The sequence below is a fragment of the Tachysurus vachellii genome, chromosome 25, assembly GCF_030014155.1.
Source record: "Tachysurus vachellii isolate PV-2020 chromosome 25, HZAU_Pvac_v1, whole genome shotgun sequence".
Classification (NCBI taxonomy): domain Eukaryota; kingdom Metazoa; phylum Chordata; class Actinopteri; order Siluriformes; family Bagridae; genus Tachysurus; species Tachysurus vachellii.
This window is the reverse complement of record NC_083484.1, coordinates 14905752-14928041: the sequence shown is the minus strand read 5'-3', so window position 1 is coordinate 14928041 and position 22290 is coordinate 14905752. Positions and strand designations below refer to the sequence as shown.

Genomic DNA, 22290 nt, shown 5'->3' with positions numbered 1-22290 from the left:
GCTCTGAACCAGGAAAAGTGGTTCTTAAGTAGCACCAAAACGTTGCTGGTCTAGACTTAAGAACCGCTTGTGTCAGGGGCTGTGGGCGGGGCTGTGGGCGGGGCTACTGTTAGCGCATTTGATAATGTACCTTAAGTATACTAATGTTTAATACACTTTTACTTTACCGTGATATGATACATTAGCAGCACACATGATAGTAGGTAGCTACATGCTAAGGCTAACTTTTTTCTGTGTTAATGATAAAATAACGTTATGTACTTTCTCGATTAGAACCTCCGTTTATATAAATTACATGGAGCTGCACCCGGTTGTTTTTGGTGGAAAAGGGGCACTAGTAGTTTATCTGGTGGTTTCCAGAAAGTTACAAAAAAAAATCACTTCAATCAAGGTAAGTGGTAAAAGCAAAGTAAGAAAGAACTCACCTTTGGTGACTAATGACTAAGTGAAAGTTAGTTCCTGTTATCATTTAGGTTACAGCAGCTATAAACATATAGACTAATTTCTAGACTAAATATATCTCACTGCTGTCACAGCTGCTGTTAGAGAAGAATTTAAGAATTCAACAGTCCTTGTGGTATAAGCAAAAAAAAAAAATCATTAATAATAATACGTTTCTGGCAATGGAGCGGAAATATGGTACCTGTCCCATCATGGTCTCCTTGTACTGCTTCTTCTGCGTGACCTTGATGGGGGGCATCTTGGTGACAGCAGACACAAGGAAGTTCATGAGGATATCTTCACAGTTTGATAGCTGGTCAACCATGTTCTTCAAGCTGGCTGGCAGGTAATTTGCGTACAAATAATTGTAATATCTAGAAGAGCAAAAAAATAAGAAGAAAGGCTTTCAAATTCTTTACTTCACATGTCCTATAATTGCCTTTTAGGACGTTAGGGTCAGCGAGCAGTTATGATTAGCTATGATACCGTGTCCCCAGAGAAAGAACTTACTCAAGGGCTTAAACTCATGACCTTCTGAACACTAGCCCAGGGGCTTAATTACTGAACCTTAACTACCCCTGGAGAGTACAATCCTGTCAGAAGGTTCATAGGTTTTCCATAACAACAAGCTCTGAAATCATGCTCTCCTCGTAAAACCATTTTTGTTGTGTTTACCTGTGGTAAAAAGCAGCTCCAGTCAGCACCATTGAATAGTCATTGGTCCACTTGGAGGTATAGCCCCAGCGCTCTTTGTTGACGTCCCAGAAATGGCTCCTTGCTGGATATCCCACAATCCTCTCAGGGAAACTTTGCCAAACGGTGAAGGCGAAATCCACCTACGAGATAAAAATCCGAGCTCTGATCTGACCTCACCTTCCTTTGGTACAATTCTTATCGTGCTCGGAGAATCTGTGTTAAAGCTTATCGGCAGTTTGATAAAGAGCTGTGTGTGACGCGGCGCCACCTACCTCAGTAGTGGAGAGCACGGTGTCCTCGTCCAGACTCAGCACGGCATCTGTTACGATGGTGCTGTAGGGCAGGAACCGGCTGCTCATCACCTGGAGACATCAGCAAATCGTACAAATCTCAAAGAATGACTTGGAAGGACTTTCTCAACCTCTTCTCACGGTACATGCCCACATAAAAAGGTCTGCTGCCCCGCATTACATTCATTACAGTGGAAAGTTCTGGTAAATCCATGCCGTGCATGACGGTTGTAACAAACTGGTATCTGCTGCAGCAAGTAGCTGATCTGATAAGGGTTAGTTTTTGGCACAGTGACTACCACAGACTTACCTTACTCTCGCCTTCAATCACCACGACAGGCTGAGAGGTCGCGGGCCAGCGGTGCTTTGCAGGAAGAGGCTTGTCACAGTTCCACAGAACGATAATCTACAGAACAGATGGAAAAGTGGAAAAGATGTGAAGGCCCTAGTGATGTCTTACACGCTGGTCCTGAACTGCCAAATTAGTGTGAAGTTAGTCATTATACCCCATCCTATATGCTTAAATCAACCATCAGAGAGTTTGTTAATTCATCACCACTTAATCCTAATCATACTTTTGGCTTATATTGCTAAGATTGCATTGTTAAAAGTATGTGCACCCCTGTCCCATACGTGGTTCTTCCACAAACTTGTCTAGAATGTCTAGAATTCCCTTCACTGAAGACTCAAACACTGCTCCAGCATGACAAAGCCCTTGTGCACAAAGCCCCAAAGCTCCATGAAGACATGGTGTGGAGGTTAAGGTTGAAGTGGGAGAACTTGAGTGTCCTCAACAGAGCCTTGACTCCGACTCAACCTCACTGAACACCTTTGGGATGAACTGGAACTGGAGTCGCCTCAACATCCCAACATCTGTCTGATCTCACTAATGTTGTTGTAGATAAAGTAACACAAATACACACAGGCATGCTCGACTATAGTGGAAAGCACAAGCAGAAGAGAAACGTGGAGCTTATTATAACAGTCACGTGTTCAACACGCACATACGAGTGTGACGTAGAGGTCTTCACGGGTCCACTTAGATCCGAAAACCCGAGGTCTGACCGGATTCTAAAAGTCGGGTCTAAAAGTTTCACGTGTGCCTCGGACACGGGTCGGGTATAATAATAGCGGCATCGGGTCTCGGGTGATTTAAAATGAATGTGTTTTTACCGAACGGACCCGAGCAGACACGAACTGTATCTCGCGTGTGTGCATCGACTCGAGTCCTTTCCCAACCTCTCCTCTGTTTGCCAAGACCGCTTGCGACATCGTGTTGCTGGCGGTAAGCTAGTTTTCGTTGAAACAGACCTGTCAATCAATTTTGAATCCACGCTGTAGCGGTTACTTTTCTGTCTGACTGGTGCGTGAAAGGCTGCATCGGTGTGTGTGCAACATTCAGGTCCAGTCGGGTTAAAAAAAACTGGTCGGGTCGGACTCGGGTCTAATTTTTTCGAGTTTGTCTCGGGTCGGGTCTTTGGGTAAAAAGTGATTTGGGTCACTTCGGGTCGGGTACATTTCTTTAGACCCGAGGAGACCTCTAGTGTGACGGTTAGGTGTCCACAAACCTTCGACCACACAGCGTATAATTTGCTGGAATAGTTTTATTTTTTATTTTTTATTTCAGCCCTCCACATACCTGTGCACAGTACTGCGATTTGGCCACAGACGCTAGCAGCTTCAGAATGGGCTGTGACTGTGAGACCAGCGGTGTTACAGCATGGATCACTGCTGTGAATTTCTGATGTGGTTTGATACCTGTGGAAAGAAGTGTGTAGACCATCAGCTTGCAAAACCATGCAGAGCAAAGAGTTCGTTTTGATATATTTGATGTCTAGGCAAGTCTTTTCAAAAAACCAAGAATGTGACCATGGCGAGGTTAAAGATTCCTTTACTGCAATTACCAGAAAGATGGAAAGTACAACAAAACAGGATAACTCATCGCTAAAGGTCTTTCTTTTAAAACATGATGCTGCTGCCGCCAGACTAACAACAATTTTATCTGAAAATTGTTAATTGGATACACACTCACACGGGTAAAGTAATTACACAAGGTTAGACCAGGCAGGATCCTGTAAAAGAAACCTTGCTATTTGAAGCAAAGTTTAATTGGTCCATTGGGAATCGTGAAAAACTAATTTAGAAATCATTCGTTAGCAAGCGATTAGCAGCATGTACAGGGAAATAAATATGCTTCAACATTGTTGGATAATGTTCTACAGTCAGATTCAGAAATATTGGCATCCTTTTAGAGAACAAGCCAAAAGGAATAGCATACAAAATATTTCTGGAGAAAAAAAAAAAAAAAAACCATTTCCCTTAAGACGTAATTCTTATACGAACTCGTTTATTACAATTTAAAGAAACATGATTATTATTTGGTTCCTTATTTTTTCCATTCAAACTGAAAAAAGTACACAAAACTTTCACAAAACACATCATTCTTTCAAGAACATCTTTAACGATCGTACGCAAACGCAACATAAAGAAAAAGATTGACTTAATTATTTTGTCTTTCAAAATGGTCGACGATCATTTTTAGACTGAATGAAAAACTGACAAATATTTATATAAATATGTATAATTTATATATTATTATAATTTGTATATTATTATCATAAAATATTTATAAATGTTATATAAATAATACAAACAATCATTTTTCTTTTTTGTGTCAAAATGATATAATTTATTTTTACATTACGTCATTTTAAATAATAATTATTTTCCCCACTGAAACATCATACTTATATATATATATATATATATACACACACACACACACACACACACACACACATATATATATATATATATATATATATATATATAAACATTTTTAAGTTTTTTGTCCCCCTGAAAAACCTAACACAACATATCTGTCATCCCCAAAGAATTTTTAAAAATAAAATTTGACATAAAAAATGACTTGATCACTGATGTGGGATAAATGACAGCTAGAAAGCACAATAAAGTGTGATTCATGTATGACAACCTTTTCATGGACCGCTCATGTAAAGAACATTTCAGAAGTAGTGTGTGTGTGTGCGTTTGTGTGTGTAAGAGTGTGTGTACAGTGTGTGGCTGACTCACCGAGCGAGGCGTAGTAGAAAGGGAAGTGTCCCAGGTAAGAGGAGTACTGCGGCATGGCGAAGAGACCCCCGGGCAGGTTGTTCCACATGACGCTGCTGTGGCTCAGGTGCTGCAACACGCGATCGTGGATGATCTGACAAAGACAGCAACGGACCACGATCAAGAGTGAACCGCTCATCATTCTGAACTCATTAACACCACGTTCATGTTGCTGGAACAAAAGACTATTTGGGCGTTTGTTTAGAGGATGGTTAAAATGCACAAGCTCGTGTATCATCAGAGAGGGAGAGAGAGAGAGAGAGAGAGAGAGAGAGAGAGAGCGAGAGCGAGAGAGAGCTTGTACTGGAGCTGGGACGCTGCACCCGATTATGTTTAGTTTGGTATTTATTTTATCGTATATTAAGTGTGCTTAAGCTCAGCAGAAACTCTCTCTTTTGTCCACATTTCCCTCAGCATATATGGGGTCAGAATTGTTTCGTTATTCTGAATAAATATACTATGATCCACAAATAAATATAAAGAGTTTCACAAATATTTTTTAAATCAACAAATGCACAATAAGCAAACCGTAAATATATGTTACACATTTCACAAAAAGAAATGAAATTCACAAATAAATAAAATGGGATTTGCAAATAAAAATAAAAATTTTTTTATAAATATATATTTAATTTGAAACATTTCTAACGTCAAGACATTTCTAACGTCTACTCCAGCCAATCGGACAACGGTCTCGTGGCGCTGACCAATCGTGGCACGGTCTATTGGCTGGAGTAGACGGTGGGCGGAGTCCACCTATTTGTGGATTCTTGTGCACGTCTTGACGTTAGAAATGTTTCAAATCCACAAAACGCGATTCACAAATGAGCAGGAAGCCATTCACAAATAAATACAATTAAATATATATTCATAAATATTTTTTTTATTTGCAAATCCCATTTTATTTATTTGTGAATTTCATTTCTTTTTGTGAAATTTGTAATATATATTTACGGTTTGCTTATTGTGCATTTGTTGATTTAAAAAATATTTGTGAAACTCTTTATATTTATTTGTGGATCACAAATATATATATTTATAAATATATATTTATTCAGAATAACGAAACAATTCTGACCCCATAGCATACCGCTAAGAACAGTAAATGTCGATGCTGCATCTCGAAATAGAAAACAATGCTGTTTTTTTTTGGAATTGATTCTTGAAGCAACTTCATGAAGAACGCTTTTTATATGTGTTAAATTCCTCCGATACCGTCGTATGGGAGCTCCATATTAATGAATGGTGGCTTGTGACCATTTTAAATGAGCGATTATTATTTTTTTTAACACGTGAATCAAAACGAACGGCTGATTTAATCCCGAGTCGTGGTTTCTGTTGTTGTGCCGGGTCCCTAGACCTGGTTTCTGAAACCAGAGCTCCTTCAGACTCACAGCCGAACTCTGTGATTAATGGAGTAAACAACGGCGAGTCCAGAGTCTGGAGGAAACGGTAGAGGAGCCTATCGTCTGTAATGTTACAGATCCTTTTGGAGCCATTACGGCTGTAGAAGCATTAAAATTTAACAGGATCACGTCTTAAACGCGGTGTTCATCGATCGTGAGCACTGACTCTAGTGGGGAAGAGAGTGTAGTGTACCTCGAGTGTAGTGAGCACGATCCTCTCTACGGAGGAGAAATACGCCTCCCAGAGAAACTGCGTCTGCTGCCGGAGGGCAAGGATCTTGTCCTGGTGGATGGAGCGGATGGTGGAGGGGATCTGTGGGGGAAAAAAATAAAAATAAAATAAAATAAAATAAAATAAAGATGATTCATACAAAAAAACAACGAGAACTTCTCGTTTTTTTTTTTTTTTTTTTTTTTTTTTTTTTAAGAAATGACTAGAAATTTTAAGGATTTTGATTTTTTTTCCTCTAGATTTGTTTTTTCTCCATTCTGCTGCTCTTTAAGGCAAATGATGTTTTGTTTCACAACAACAGAAATAGTAATATTAAAAACTTCAATTCAACTGATAAGCATGTTACTAAATATTAAGATGATTTAATAAGCGTTAAGTGAATCTGGACACCTGGACCTTGAAAATCCAGAATATTAAAGTGTTAAAAAATTACAGAAGATATATAATTATCCATATTTTGGGTAAATAGGCAAAAAAACCCAAAAAACCCCAACAATAATCATACAACAGTAAATAATGTTAACCTTGAATGTAAAATAATGCACTAGGGACGTGATACAGATTCATTATCTGTATCTCTCTCTCTGTCCCTCTCTCTGTCTCTATCTCTCTCTCTGTGTGTCTCTCTCTCTCTCTCTCTCTCTTTCTCTCACCCTCTCTCTCTGTCTCTCTCTCTGTCTCTCTGTGTGTCTCTCTCTCTCTTTCTCTCACCCTCTCTCGCTGTCTCTCTCTCTGTGTGTCTCTCTCTCTCTTTCTCTCACCCTCTCTCGCTGTCTCTCTCTCTCTGTCGGTCTCTCACTCTCTCTCCCTCTATCTCTCTCTCTCTTTGTGTGTGTGTCTCTCTCTCTTTCCCTCACCCTCTCTCTCACCCTCTCTCGCTGTCTCTCTCTCTCTCTCCCTCCCTCTCTCTCTCTGACCTTGTCACCTCGTGTATGTTGAAAACGACAGAGTATTTTGTCCAAGTGTTAAGCTTCTGTACCATGAAGCCAGCCAGGTTTAAGCATTTACTGACGGATTTTCCTGCATATTTTTCCTGCCCTGTTTTTCATTTGTTACTGAATTCACTAAAATATCACTGGCTTGTTTTAATAACCCCTTTATGAATGCTTGAAGTTTTAAGTGCGGGAAAATCTGCATCAAGAGATCTGAATGTGAAAAGCACGACGATGTTGAGAAACCAGTGTGTGCTCACAATTTTCGCTTTTCTTAATGGAAGTCAGATTGACGGCTGAAAGAATTTAAACAAGTCGATGTTTATCTGTTCAACAAAGCTGATGGATTCGGTCTGGAGTCCCGGTTGACAGTTTTAAAGATGTGATCGTTGCTCTAACACACCAGTCACCAGGCAATTACAGATATGTATTCAGCTGTAATGGCACAGGGACGGCGAGTGCGACTCGGATCAGAGGCGCGTTAAATGCGCAAACGTTCGACTCGGCTGTGGCAGAAACCGTCACTCGTCTAACCCCGCTGTTTCCTTTGGCCCTAAGCTGAGGCACACGGGTTCGGTTCCAGCATTTAAATCACGCTGTGGCTTGTTTGGTGAATCCTCTCCAGGGTGTTTAGCCAGCAGCGGTATCAGAGTGTGAAAATATTCTATGGCATCACAATTAGGAGTAAGGAAAGCAGAGTGGACTGAACTGTTCCAGCTGAGGAAGAAGGAAAGAAACGATTCTTCGAAGTAAAATATTTAATAGATAAACTCGTGGGGGGTGGGGGGTGGGCACGGTGGCTTAGTGGTTAGCACGTTCGCCTCACACCTCCAGGGTTGGGGGTTCGATTCCCGCCTCCACCTTGTGTGTGTGGAGTTTGCATGTTCTCCCCGTGCCTCGGGGGTTTCCTCCGGGTACTCCGGTTTCCTCCCCCGGTTCAAAGACATGCATGGTAGGTTGATTGGCATCTCTGGAAAATTGTCCGTAGTGTGTGAGTGTGTGAGTGAATGAGAGTGTGTGTGTGCCCTGTGATGGGTTGGCACTCCGTCCAGGGTGTATCCTGCCTTGATGCCCGATGACGCCTGAGATAGGCACAGGCTCCCCGTGACCCGAGGTAGTTCGGATAAGCGGTAGAAAATGAGTGAGAATGAGTGAGTGAGTGAGATAAACTCGTTCGGCCGAAGCTGAACCGAACGGATATGCGGACTAGAAATAAACACGCTTTAGATAACTGATTTGTAAACCTTCTTCACCTAAACACTGTTAAGTAAGGAGAGAGCAAAGTAATAATGGGGTGGAGTTTAACTTGATCTAGCTCCTCCTACCTGGGCGGAGTCAGGACGATAATTCCAGGAAATGGAAGTGTGTTTCGTGCCGTGTTGTTTTGTGTTGTGGGTGTTAGGGAGGAGTTTGATCGAGACAAGCTCCACCCCCGGTAATGAGCGTGTGGATTACAGTAAGAACAATAAATCATAAGAGATAAGATTCTGATCTCGCTGCTATAAACATCTGTTAGTTTATCAACAAGTACGAAGAACTTTCGATCCTGTTTGAGGCACCGATACTCTTTCATATTGATCGTATAAACTGCTGGTGTGAGGTACGTTACCTGTAAAAGCAGCCTCTCGTCCCCGAGGACCGCCGCCATGTTCCAGTCGATGACCTCGGAGAAGGGGAGCTCCCAGCCGTTACTGAGCACGACAGGAACACAGGCGGCCTACACACACACACGCACACACACACACGATTCAGGACATTATTGTGATTGTAAGATAAACTCATCACACACAAACAAAAATGAGGAGTGTAAAAATCTGAGAAGAAACTGAGAGAAAAAGAGCGGAGATAAAGATCAGAAGTGGAAGGGAGAGAGAGAGAGAGAGAGAGAGAGAGAGAGAGAGAGAGAGAGAGAGAGAGAGAGATAGATAGATAGATAGATAGAGCGAGAGAGAGAGAGAGGGAGAGAGAGAGGGAGAGAGAGAGACATAGATAGATAGATAGATAGATAGATAGAGAGAGAGAGATAGAGAGAGAGATTGAGAGAGAGGAGAGAGATATAGATAGATAGATAGATAGATAGATAGATAGATAGATAGATAGATAGATAGATAGATAGATAGATAGATAGATAGATAGAGCGAGAGAGAGAGAGAGAGGGAGAGAGAGAGAGAGGGAGAGAGAGAGACATAGATAGATAGATAGATAGATAGATAGATAGATAGATAGATAGATAGATAGATAGAGAGAGATAGATAGAGAGAGAGATTGAGAGAGAGAGAGAGAGAGAGAGAGAGAGAGAGAGAGAGGAGAGAGAGAGCAAGAGACAGCGAGAGAGACAGAGGGAGAGAGGGAGAGAGAGTGGAGGAGGAGAGAGAGAGGAGGAGGAGAGAGAATCCCAGCAGGACAGCAGTGTGTTGACGTTCAGGCTGGAGGCTATGATGAGAAGAACAGAGTGATCGTACATCCTGTAAGTGACTCCTTCTGTACTGCGGCTATTAAAACACAGTCAGAGTCACAGAGAGACACTTCTACAGTTTCAGTTCCACTGAATGCTTTGTGATGGATTGCTTCATGACTGACGAGTTCAAACTGACCCTGGAACAGATTTAATCATTTCTACAGGAGATAAAACCTGATGTCCAACGACACACTGCAGGGTGCGCTGTAACACGCAAGGGTCAAATAATCTACAATTAGTCTTATTTATTCCTCTTATACCACAATAAGAGCCCCAAAATAAACACACTCCCTCACTCATACTCATTCACACACACACTCTCTCTCTCTCTCTCACACACACACACACACACACTCACACACACTCACTCACTCATACTCACTCATACTCATTCACACACACACACTCTCTCTCTCTCACACACACACACACACACACACACACACTCACACACACTCACTCACTCATACTCACTCATACTCATTCACACACACACTCTCTCTCTCACACACACACACACACACACACACACACACTCACACACACACACAGACACACACACACTCACTCACTCATACTCATTCACACACACACACTCTCTCTCACACACACACACACACACACTCATACTCATTCACACACACACACTCTCTCACACACACACACACACACCCACACACACTCACACACAGTATAAAAAGTGGTAATAAAAAGTCACACTTTAATGGTTCTAACTACATCCTGAAACGACTCCCCTTGTTTTATTGTTGCATGCTTTTCTCTTTCGACTGACTGTTTCCAGCTGTGTGTGATTGGACCTCACTGTGGATCCACAATAACAAAAATGGAGTCACGGCTTGTTGTATAAAGGCGTCTTTAATGGCATCCCACAGCGGCAGCAATAACAGCAAACGTATCACTCGGAAACGTCTCCCTACACGCTTACTTAACTGTCCTCGCCGTGGTATAACAAGAGGAAGTGTTTAACAAGGTTCGTGCATGTGTGTATGTGTGTGTGTATGTGTGTGTCCGTGTCCTGCCGTTAATCTGTTAAGCAGGAAGCCCGTGTGTGATTGGCTGCTGCTCGGTCGCTCTAATCCCTTCAGCGTCATTAACCAGATCTGCTGAAATCCACACTGTTACAGTCACGGAGCGCTAATGCTGAAAAAAAGCTAATCAGCAGCACACAAAGCCTACGCACAACACATGGATATATGTGTGTGTGTGTGTGTGTGTGTGTGTGTGTGTGGACTATAAAATCAGGACACTGAGTGGAACGCCTTACACTCACACTGTATTGTATCATAATGCATGCAAATGAGATTTAATTCACATTAATTTGTTTATAATATCAGTTGAACAGAGACAAAGGCGTGACCTCTGGTCCTGTCAATCCCAGTGAAAGAGGCGTGGCCTCAAATATATATACAGTCACACACACACACACACATATATACACACACACACACACATTTTATATATATAAATATATATATATTTCAAATAAATGAAATAAAATGAGACCAAAACACACACAAAAAAATCATGAACAAAATAAACAATTTACTAAGTACTAATTATTATTAATGTCAGTCACATATTCAATACATCACAGTTTTGTCTATAAAACAGTCAGAAATTCACCTGTAAAGCCTCGAGGAAGCGGAAGGAGCCCAGACGCCGTCCTCTGGGCACCAGACAAAAAGTGGAGTTGTGCAACATTTCTTTGTAGTCATACCTAGAAAGAAAGTAAAAAAAAAAGAAGAAGAAGAAAAAGACGTGTTTATATTTATTAATTCTCAGGAAGCTCTTATGTAGAGGAAATTAGGATAGAGAGAAGCTTGTTGGACGAGCTGCCACGGAGACACGAGAGACGCCAGTTTCTGCGTCTGATCCAAAAACATGTGCAGACCGGTAACGACGATCTCCGGCATGCTTTGAAGAGCAGGCGTCTATCTGTAGATGGTGAGATTCGCTCGAAGAGGCTCGTTTTTTATGGCGTTAGACATTCAGAGGATGGAGTGACGGCCTCAACTGTTTACTGAGATTTCTTTCAGCATCCATGTGGTGGTGTGATGATGGAGGAAAATAATCAATGACTTCGAAGTCGAGGATTCGTGGATGACGCAGACGCGATTTTTAATGGAGTCTGCGAACACGATTGGTTGAATGCATTAAAAACATTTTTAAAAGACATAAACATGGGAAACAGGATGAGGACGGCGGATTGAAGCAGGATTGTTAGTCGAGTGTGTGAACACAATTCTTTCCTGAAAATGATTGGCAGCTTAAACGTGAATATAAGATGGATGGGAGCACAATTATTTGTAGAAAACCTAAACATGGTTATTGTTCTGAGAGCTAAAACACGTGATTGACGAGGCCCCATAAACACACACACACACACACACACACAAACACATATACACACACACAAACACGTACACACACACACAAACACACACATACACACATACATAAACACACACACACGTACAGACATATATATATACACACACACGTACACACACGTACACACACAAGTACATACATATATATATATACACACACATACACACACATATACACACACGTATATATATATATATATAAAAACACACACACATACATAAACACACACACACACATACACACACACACATACGCACACACACACATATACACACACTACATCTAGTGTTGTGTGTCTATTCATTTCCTCGCTCTTCAATCCTGCTTCTGATCTACCCTTTACTCTCACAGACACACGTTTACTGCCCCGTCGCCCTCATCGACTCGAACAATCAGCAGTTGGCTGCACTCACTGATCTTATCTGATAACGGGGGAACAGCAGAACAACTGTGTTTCCGCTGTCTTGCACTCAGAAATCCTTTTCAGTCGCTTCCACGGGGTGGTGTGTGTGAACCCGGCGCTCCGGACTCGAGGTCACGGCAGGATACGGGCTTAAGAGTGGAGTTTATTAGGAGCTGCTTTAGGGAAGAAAGTTAAAAAGTGGGGGGAAAAAAGTCTAGTACAGAAGAGTCTGGAAGGGTTTAAAGTGAAGTAACAGCTGAGATGCTACACACACACACACACACACAAACACACACACACTCTCTCTCTCTCTCTGACGTGACCTCGACGACCCTGCGCCGTTCCTTTATTTGGAGAAGGAAGGGGGAAAAAGTGAGTGTCTGTCAGCGCTTGGCTCCGGAGGCTGTTTGGAATTCCTAATTGAACATTCCTTCACTCTTCCAACTCTGAGGCCTGTCTTACCGGGCTCCTCCTCCTCCTCCTCCTCCTCCTCCTTTAACAGATTCTCAGGTTTTTTTCCTCCTTTCTCTCTGTCTATCTCTAATCAAGAAGAAACGATGGGAAACATTCCTACCCAAATCTCATAGGGAGAGGCTGAGGAGAAAAATCACCTGATAAGAAAATCCATGGTGTGTTTTGGTGTGTTTGTACTTTTACAACCCTGAGCAGCTGAGAAGGTGTAATTAATGAATTAGTGAATGAATAAACGATTACGTTTACAGCAGCAGAGAATCGCCTCGACTTGTTCAGGACCTACGAGGTGACCGGCGTGATGCTACAGAACGATGATGTACAGAGGAGGACATGAGACTAAAGTGCCGCTGCATCTCCGCACCGTGGGGAACGTAGCAAACTGAACGGCAGCATGTCAATCAAAAAAAAAAAAACAACAACAAACAAATAAAAAAATAATAAATAACAATAGAAAGAAAAAGTCCTTTGTGTGTGTGTGGTTTTTTTTTAGTTAATACTCGCACTCGCTGGCTTTTTAGGAGTCTTTTGTTGTATTTAAACCTTGACAAAAAATAAAAAAAAAGACAAATTATTGGAATATGAGGTTTTTCCTTCTTCTTTTTTTTGTGTGGCCATAATCAACCCGATGTGTCTGTGTTCCTCCTCCTCCTCCTCCTCCTCCTCCTCCGTGAGGATGAGGGATCGGTGGTGAAGGAGCCACAGGGTTTACTGGCAGCGCTGCATACACTGAGCTTTCTCACATGCAGCACTGAAAGCGGCCTTCATCAGACGCACAGGTCAAGTTGCACCGAGTCTCTGAGAAAAGCTAATGCATCACAACTCGGCGCCACACAAGCACACACACACACACACACACACACACACACACACACACAGTAATGGTGTGCGGCTGACACTTCCATTTCCACCTCGTGTTACAGCGAATGAAGAAATGCCGAAAACCACACAAAGAATGTTCAAGAACGCCAAACTTCCTGTTGTCCAGTATGGTTTTACATCACAGTTCGGTCGACGACGCAGACTTTAAGGAGCACAGATTCGTAAACATGAACTCATGAGAAACTATTTGAAAGTTTTCCGTCTGGCAGCTCGGGAAAAGATCGCCGGCGTCTTCGCTGAGATTTCGTAATCGGCTTCGCTTTCTAATCTAGATATCAATACTTTTCTCGTATTTTTACTTGCTTCGTTTAAAATAAAAAGATCAATCCTTTTTTATTCACTGCAAATAAATAATTATATTTCTGGAAAAATAAATAAATAAAAACCAACAAAGGCGAAACAAATGCGCTCACAAATTTACCCTTCAGTGGAAGTGCAATTTTTTTAATACATAAAAGAAATAAACAATTAAGTAACTGTGTAATTAGGCAAGCAAGTTATTAAAAATAAAGAAAATAGAACTATATGAATATTTAAATAAATATGTTTCCAATTTGGGGGGCACGGTGGCTTAGTGGTTAGCACGTTCGCCTCACACCTCCAGGGTTGGGGGTTCGATTCCTGCCTCCGCCTTGTGTGTGTGGAGTTTGCATGTTCTCCCCGTGCCTCGGGGGTTTCCTCCGGGTACTCCGGTTTCCTCCCCGGCCCAAAGACATGCATGGTAGGTTGATTGGCATCTCTGAAAAATTGTCCGTAGTGTGTGATTGCGTGAGTGAATGAGTGTGTGTGTGTGCCCTGCGATGGGTTGGCACTCCGTCCAGGGTGTATCCTGCCTTGATGCCCGATGATGCCTGAGATAGGCACAGGCTCCCCGTGACCCGAGGTAGTTTGGATAAGCGACAGAAAATGAATGAATGAATGTTTCCAATTTACTTAACAGGTAAGTAAACAAGTAGGGAACTTAGCTAAGTAACTTTAGTAAGTAGGTCAGTAATTAAGGAAGTAATTAAGCAAACATGCTTTAAATTAAATACATCCAAATACAAGTCACTTAAGTAACTTAACAAGCAAGCAAGTAAATATGTATGTTTAGAAATCAGTTAGTAGATAAATGGATAATTTATCAAGCTAAAGATAATTAGAAAGTATACAATTTAATAAGTAAATAACTACATATACATACAAATGAGCAAGTAAATCAGTAGAAAGCTAAATATATAAATATGAGTAAATTAAAAAAAGGAACTAATTTAATAAGCAAATAGCTAATCAGTAACTATGTATGTAATTACCTTAATTTAACTAAATAAAGGTACTTAAGTTATTTAATAAGTGTGTAGGTAATAATGGGTAATAACTGAATAAGTAATAAGCACTAAAGAAATAATACTTATGTCATTATATAAGGAAGAATATATTCGAAATATATATGTAAGTATGTAAGAAATGTATTAAGTTCATTACTAATGTGCCTTTAAATAAGCAATCAATAAGTAGCTAGCTAGGATTATAGGTTATATCAGTAATCATCAAGTAATAATCAGGTAAATAAGTCAATAAAGTAACTGAGTTTATAAGTAAACAGCTAAGTAAATACATACGCAGGTAGGAAAGTAACTACCTTCGTTTAATTAAGTAAGCAGGTGATTAACGACCTTAAAGATACATTATAAGTTACTTAATAAGGAAATAAATATGGAAGTGAATAAAAAGGAAGTAGCTAAATATATATGGAAGAAATTTACTTTGTAGTTAACTAAGGATATACGAAAAGAAGCAATTAACAATTTTACAACAAGGAAATAATTAGCGATGGATTTAAAGAGGTAAGTAGCTAAGGACATATCGAGTAAATAATTCAAGAGAACTGCACATAAAATCTTTTTCCGTCACCTGATTCTCACGTAGCAGAAACAGTCCTTCCTCCACCTCCTCCTCCACTCTCACTTCATCACCATCATCATCGCTTTCAAACAGTTTCTGAACAGTTTTTAAACATAGATTTCATAGGTTTGTTTTCATGCACAGAATTTTTCCTCAGGAAAAGAACATCTGGTATTTATTTATTTATTTATTTATTTATTATTACAGATATCATACAGCCAAAGCTTATTTTTCTTCATCCATTACATGACAAAGTTTGAAAACCCGATTAAGACGATTCGATCTTACTCATTTACGCTCGTATCCCATAATCTGAGTGACAGAGTGAGTGAGTGAGTGAGTGAGTGAGTGAGTGAGAGAGAGTGAGAGAGAGAGATTAAGATTGAGAGAGAGAGAGAGAGAGAGAGAACTCTTTCGGTAACTCCAGGGAACTTTAAGTTGATATACACAATCAATTTAAACATTATTAATTATCACTAATGGTTCATGGACGTTGATTCGCATAGAATGTGCCACCTGAGACCTCAGAAAATAAACCCTACTTCTCGTCAGCTTCACGTTAACGCACCCCTCTCGCGTATTATTAGAACGCACACGTTAGACTGCTGTGCTTATACGTTGCCATTGTTGCCATAGTAACCAGCAGACTGGCATAAACCAGACTATTAGGGATGAAGGCTCACTTGGCAACAACTGCTTCACTCCAACACACACACACACACACACACACACACACACACACACACAGGAAACCTATCTGTAATGACTGTGTAATTAGAAAACTGGGGTGGGGGTGGGGTGGGGTGTTGGGGGAGAACGCACAACAGCACTAAAGACAGACATGCGTCAGCTCGGCAGAACCACCCACTGCCATGTCAACAAACAAAACCTGACAAAACACACAGCAGAAAGGATGACATGTCGATTTTCATGCCACAGCTGCTGCGACACTTCCACACACTAATTACATGGTGTGTAATTGCAGGTCAATGGCAGATTTAAAGCCCACATTACGCGAGAGCTGTGTAGGAGAAATCGGCAGGGTGATTGATTTTCAACGCACGTTGTATGATATTAATAATAATGTCGTGAGGCTGCGTGCCGTAGCGCGAGATTCGAAGACTTCCCGATGCCGACGTGTGGACGGAACGATACAAGAGCGGATGAGTTAGAACGCGAGAAGGGAAACTCTGCCGTTTGTCATGTGACTTTATTTTAACTGGACGTCTCGGTCAGAGTGGTGTGATGGAGAGACGTTCCTGTTAGCACTAAGAAGTGATTTATTCCTCTAATAATGCTAGTTTGGTGCATGTTTTATCCAGATGTATCATTGTCAAACAACGTCTTGCTCTTTTTGTCCCTGTCTTGTTGTTAACCAGCTTGTGTTAGTAGAAAGCATCCTAAAACTGGAGACTCCTTCCATGCGTGAAGTATTTCCTCATACCAGCAACTCTGAGTGTTTTCTTCCTCTTATACCACAGCACTTTGCTTTTGATTATCGATCTGTAATAACTATAATAAAAGAGCACCGCGTCGTACTTTTTATCCTTTTACGGCTACATTTAACGTCACGAAACAAATCATTCCCTCCTCTTGCTTTCTTTCAGGTCGAGAGAAACATGTGAAAACTTACTGAAACTGGAGACTCCTTAACTTAACCTTTAGCTCACCTTGAAGTGTTTTATTCCTCTTACACTACTGCACTTTCCTGTATAACATTTTATAATAAAAAAGCTTGCCTGTAGCATAATAAAACAAGTCAATGAATGAATGAATAAATAAATACATAAATAAATAAATAAAACTCAGAATTTATGTTCCAAAGTGCTGACACTGGAGACACCTTCCAGAAATGTTAAATAAACACGTTCTTATAGAAAACCGGTACGAGTTGTTACTATGGAAACAATAAGCTTTTAGAGCATCTGAATTCATTTTGTATAATTTACACTTTATACTTTACATTTACAGCATTTGGAAGACATCCATATTCAGAGCGACTTACACTTTTACCTTATTTTTTATACAACTGAGCAGTCGAGGGTCTAGAGCCTTGCTCAGAAGCCCAGCAGTGGCAGCTTGATGGACCTGGGATTTGAACTCACAACCTTCCACTCAGTAGTCTAACGCTTTAACCATTAGGTTCTGACGTCCCGCACCTGAGTCGCACCGGTGAATGAGGCAGTGCTGAAAAGCTGGCAGAAATTTCCAGAAAGTTTCCGGGTAAGACGGAGGTGTGTTACGTGTAAAAGCAGCAGAAGGTCTGTGGCTTTATTCCGAAATTTGTGAAAGAAGCAAAATTTAAACCCTGAAATGATAAAGTCTTAATATATCTACATTTTTATTTAGCGCATTAAAATATCTGACGTCTGTGTATTTGCTTAACTTATCGTCGGGGTTTCAAATGGAAAACTTTACAGATTTCAAGGCTGGAAATGAAATTAGGCACGAATGAGGAAAAACAATCTGTTTTAAATTGCTCGGCTTCAATTTAAGGAAGGAGAAACTGCTCCCAAATCACTCAGTAACCACTTCTCAACCACTTCTACGCTGGCATTAGGGAGACAGAGATGCTTTAAATTTGATCGCAGAAAGCTTTCTGCTTTCATTTACATTTATTCTCCTGGCAGACGTTTTACGAGCGAGGCACGGGGCTGAGGAGCAGACAGGAATACTGTAATGATGTCAGTCGCAGTCCTGCCAGGAGCAGTGATGAGCTGATGAGTGGAATTTAAAATAAATAAACTGATCAGAGTGACCGAGACCGAGGACAAGATGAGAGACAGGCAGAGAGAGAGAGAGAGAGAGAGAGAGAGAGAGAGAGAGAGAGTGAGAGAGAGACAGAGTTAAAGAGAGAGACAGAGTTAAAGAGAGAGAGATAAAGAGAGAGAGATACAGAGAGAATGAGAGAGAGAGACAAAGAAGAAATAAAAGACACACAAACACACACACAGAACTCAAAAACACATGAAAAAGAGAGAGAGTGGTACAGACCGAGTGAGAGAAAGACTGTGTGAGAGAGAGAAAGAGAAAGTGTGTGTGAGTGAGAGAGAGAGAGAGAGAGAGAGAGAGAGAGAGAGAGAGGGAGGGAGAGAGAGAGGGAGGGAAATAAACACACACACAAACACACACACACACAGAGAGACAAAAACACATAGGGAGAAAAGGAGAGAGAGAGGCAAAGACCGACTGAGAGAAAGACTGTGTGAGAGAGAGAGAGAGAGAGTGAGAGAGAGAGAGAGAGAGAGAGAGAGAGAGAGAGGGAGAAAGAGAATTTTATAAAGAGAGACAGTCGGAAAATAAAGTCAATGCAAGAGACACAGAGAGTAAGACAGTCAGGGAGGGGAGAGAGGGGAAGACAGAAGGACAGACATACACAAAGAGAGAGAGAGAGAGAGAGAGAGAGAGAGACTAAAGTATCTCAGCTGGAATCCACTTCACACATATCCCATAATGCCTTGTTTCTGAATGTGTGTGTGTGTGCTCGTGCGTGTGTGTGAGTGAAAGAGAGAGAGAGAGAGAGAGAGAGAGAGGGGGAGAGAGAGAGAGAGAGAGAGGGAGAGAGAGAAAAAAATCCTTTCAAACCCTCACGTCCATTACACTGAGCTTTTTCAATAAGCCGAGTGAACACAGGAGGTCAGAGGACGTTTCCATACCAGAGTTACATTCATATCTTACCGTTTCACAACAACAACAACAACAACAACAACAACAACAACACAGACTAAACACACCGCTGACATTAAACCGTTATAAAAATAATAAAAAAACATTATAATACTCAAAATAATCTCAGCAAAGTACAGATTTACCCCATATTGAGATATATATATATACACATGAATAAAAAGATACAGTTTTATCCCTGATGTATCTGTAAAAGGATATTGTGCCACGATTTAAAGTGAAGTTAATATAATATCAGAATATTATCCAGCCCAAGATACACGTTAGAAGAATAATGGTTTAATCTGGTCAGTCAGATCGCACTGCTGTGTAATGAGGAGAAACTACACAAAAACCTTATTCGAGGAAACGAGGACGAGTTAAATTACCATCTCTCTCTCTCTCTCTCTCTCTCTCTCTCTCTCTCTCTCTCTCTCTCTAACTGTAGGTCAAAACAATTAATTATCTACTGTGTTAGTCATTAATTACTACGCTCCGGTCCAAAATTCCTCCGAGTATTTGTCTGTAAAATTAGATTCCGATCAGAGTTAATCATTCTCTCTAACAACATTCTGACACCGAACTCAAACGAATTACGTCCGAGTAAACGGGAACGACGCGAAATTTAAAACTCTAAACAAGAAACAAACCACTAGGTGCGATGTGACCGCAGGGAAAATAAAAATAAAGCAACGATGTGAGAGTGTGATGAAACAAAGTTAACGTTACACACATGAAGTCTATTATGTTCTGATAATTCTGTTTTATTCTTCTTATACTAATGAATTAGACAGTTGTTTGGTTTATAGTAACCAAGTTTGCTTATCGTCGCTGTCGGGCGGAAACCTCTTATGTCCAAATTTGGTCAATTTCATATTTTTTCACATATCGACGCTATTGGTCAGTCCCCACGTGGGTCTGTTATTTTTACAAGTTATTAACCAATCTAAAGTCTTGAAAATAGCTTGAGCGCAAATCTCATAACTCCATTGGACACTTCAACTGTCCACCTCTTCCTCACTCCGCGGGAGAGCTTCACGGCATATTTCTCCTCAAGAAGAGTCGCAACGAATCAACACGTCTTCTGAGGTAAATGTCTTCAAAACACTGGGCTCAAAGAAAAAAAAAATCTTGACCCCCGCTAGTTCTGGTGCTCGTCTGAGGACAGGAATTTAGCGCAAGACAATCCACTGCAACGCGGACTAAACCCTGTGTACTGCAGATAAGGTACGGCGTTTTTTTAATCTCCTGTAAAATAACGGTTTTGGAGATACGAGGATTCCGCCTGACAGCGACGATATATTATATCGGCTGTAAACGGCCGTCCCTCGTCTGCCGTTTTTCCGTCCTGAAGACTTTCCTGTGGTAGAAAACCTACCTCTGAATTTGACAAAGCAAACATCGCCTCACAATATCGACCGTGACGCGTCGTTGAAAAATAAAGAGAAAAATGTTTTGGTTTGTCCGTCGTCTCTGGAGCTCGGACTAGCTCGACGTTCTCCGCTCGACGAATAATAGAGAAAATAGAAAATGATGCCAATTTTCTTTCTGCACCAGTTTATTGGAAACTCCATGCTGAGAAACTGTGGGTGATGACAACGATCCAAAATAAAGAGCCTTGGATTCCAAAATCCCACAAGTTGCTTCTTTGGAAGTCCGAATCATTTGGTTTGGAAAACCAAAGCAGAGGAATTACGTTTCATTACATTAGTGACCTGTTAAATAGAAATGCAGTAAATATGTTAATGCAAAGAGTTAACTAGGGAGTTTATTTAGCGTCTATGATAAACCTAGATGTTTGCTTGCTCTAAAGTAACACCAGATTATTTCACTGTGGTGAAAAGAAGCAATTAAAAACTAACAAAGAGGAAACTCTCTAATGCTAGACAGATTCGTGCACCAAGATAAACAATAATAATTCTCAGAACTGCCTTGAACCTATAAACCTTTAAAACCACAAACTGCACACTAGGAGCTTCGCAAAATGCTGATGCTTACAGCTTAGCAGCTATTTAGAAACCACTTGTAACCATAGCCTGATATCAGAAGCCACAAGTTGTTGTGATGAACCCAAGATGAGGAGCTTGCATCAAGTAGAGGAAGCAGTACAAACACATATACACACACACACACACACAAAAAAAAACATCTTTAGAAAACCTTTGAAAAGCCTTTGAATGCAAGCTTGAGAGTGTATCAGTGTGATGCTTATGGATGTTTTTTGAAAGTCTATATTACAATTTGTGGTGCTAGAGCTGTTAAGGACCAGAACTTCCTCAGCTATGGTGGTTACTTGTGGTTTTATCTGTACTTCAACCACAGTACACTTGTTTGTAGCAGCCATGATTAATCCGCATCTCAAAGAAATTAAGCTAATTTGCTTGTTTAAGGTTTTCAAACTTGCGTTTATTTTCCTTGAGATCTCAGAAAGTTTGGTGAAGTGTGAAAACTTTTCAGAGCCAGGAACATTCAAGAGATCCCCGATTCTCTTGAAAACGATGGTCTTGTGAAGAATCGCGGTGTGGACGCGATTGGAGTGAGTGAAAGGTTGGTCAGGGTCAGAAGTGGAGCCAACAAGTCTTGTCGATTTTTGTAAAACTGGAGCGTTGTAAATTTCTTTTGTTATGCTAATTTAAGTGCTAGCATGAAGCATATCGCGGAAAATGTTCCTAAAAAGATCCTAAAACATGATATGCTGGGAATCCAAGAAGCTTTGGTCTTCACCTCCTGAATGATGATACCAGACCGTGTGTGGAAACATGTAGTAGGTTATGCAGTTATACAGGATAACGCTGATGCTAAACCCTGCTGTAACAAAGATTCTCCAAAGCTGGAGAAAAAAACAAAATGGTCAGATATCAGGTGTTGGACAATACTCATGGATACTCATCAGGATTGAGTCAGGGAAAGAAAATGGGATCAGAGCAGACTTCTATTACTGTATGTGTTTTTTTAAACAGCTCTACACTGGATTATAGACAAACA

At 40.8% G+C, this 22290-nt stretch overlaps 1 protein-coding gene across 2 annotated transcripts in view; it reads right to left on the bottom strand.

The window, feature by feature from the left end:
• The window catches only part of ext1a (exostosin glycosyltransferase 1a), a 52722-nt gene that overhangs the window by 2939 nt on the left and 27493 nt on the right, over positions 1 to 22290 (bottom strand). For both annotated transcript variants that reach the window (XM_060861198.1, XM_060861197.1), the window contains exons 2-10: positions 11232 to 11325; positions 8739 to 8846; positions 6159 to 6278; positions 4521 to 4653; positions 3067 to 3185; positions 1738 to 1833; positions 1410 to 1499; positions 1117 to 1277; positions 644 to 815 (exon numbers count right to left, since the gene is read on the bottom strand). In XM_060861198.1, the coding sequence (XP_060717181.1) occupies positions 644 to 815; positions 1117 to 1277; positions 1410 to 1499; positions 1738 to 1833; positions 3067 to 3185; positions 4521 to 4653; positions 6159 to 6278; positions 8739 to 8846; positions 11232 to 11325 (1093 nt within the window). The remainder of the gene's footprint in view (positions 1 to 643; positions 816 to 1116; positions 1278 to 1409; positions 1500 to 1737; positions 1834 to 3066; positions 3186 to 4520; positions 4654 to 6158; positions 6279 to 8738; positions 8847 to 11231; positions 11326 to 22290) is intronic.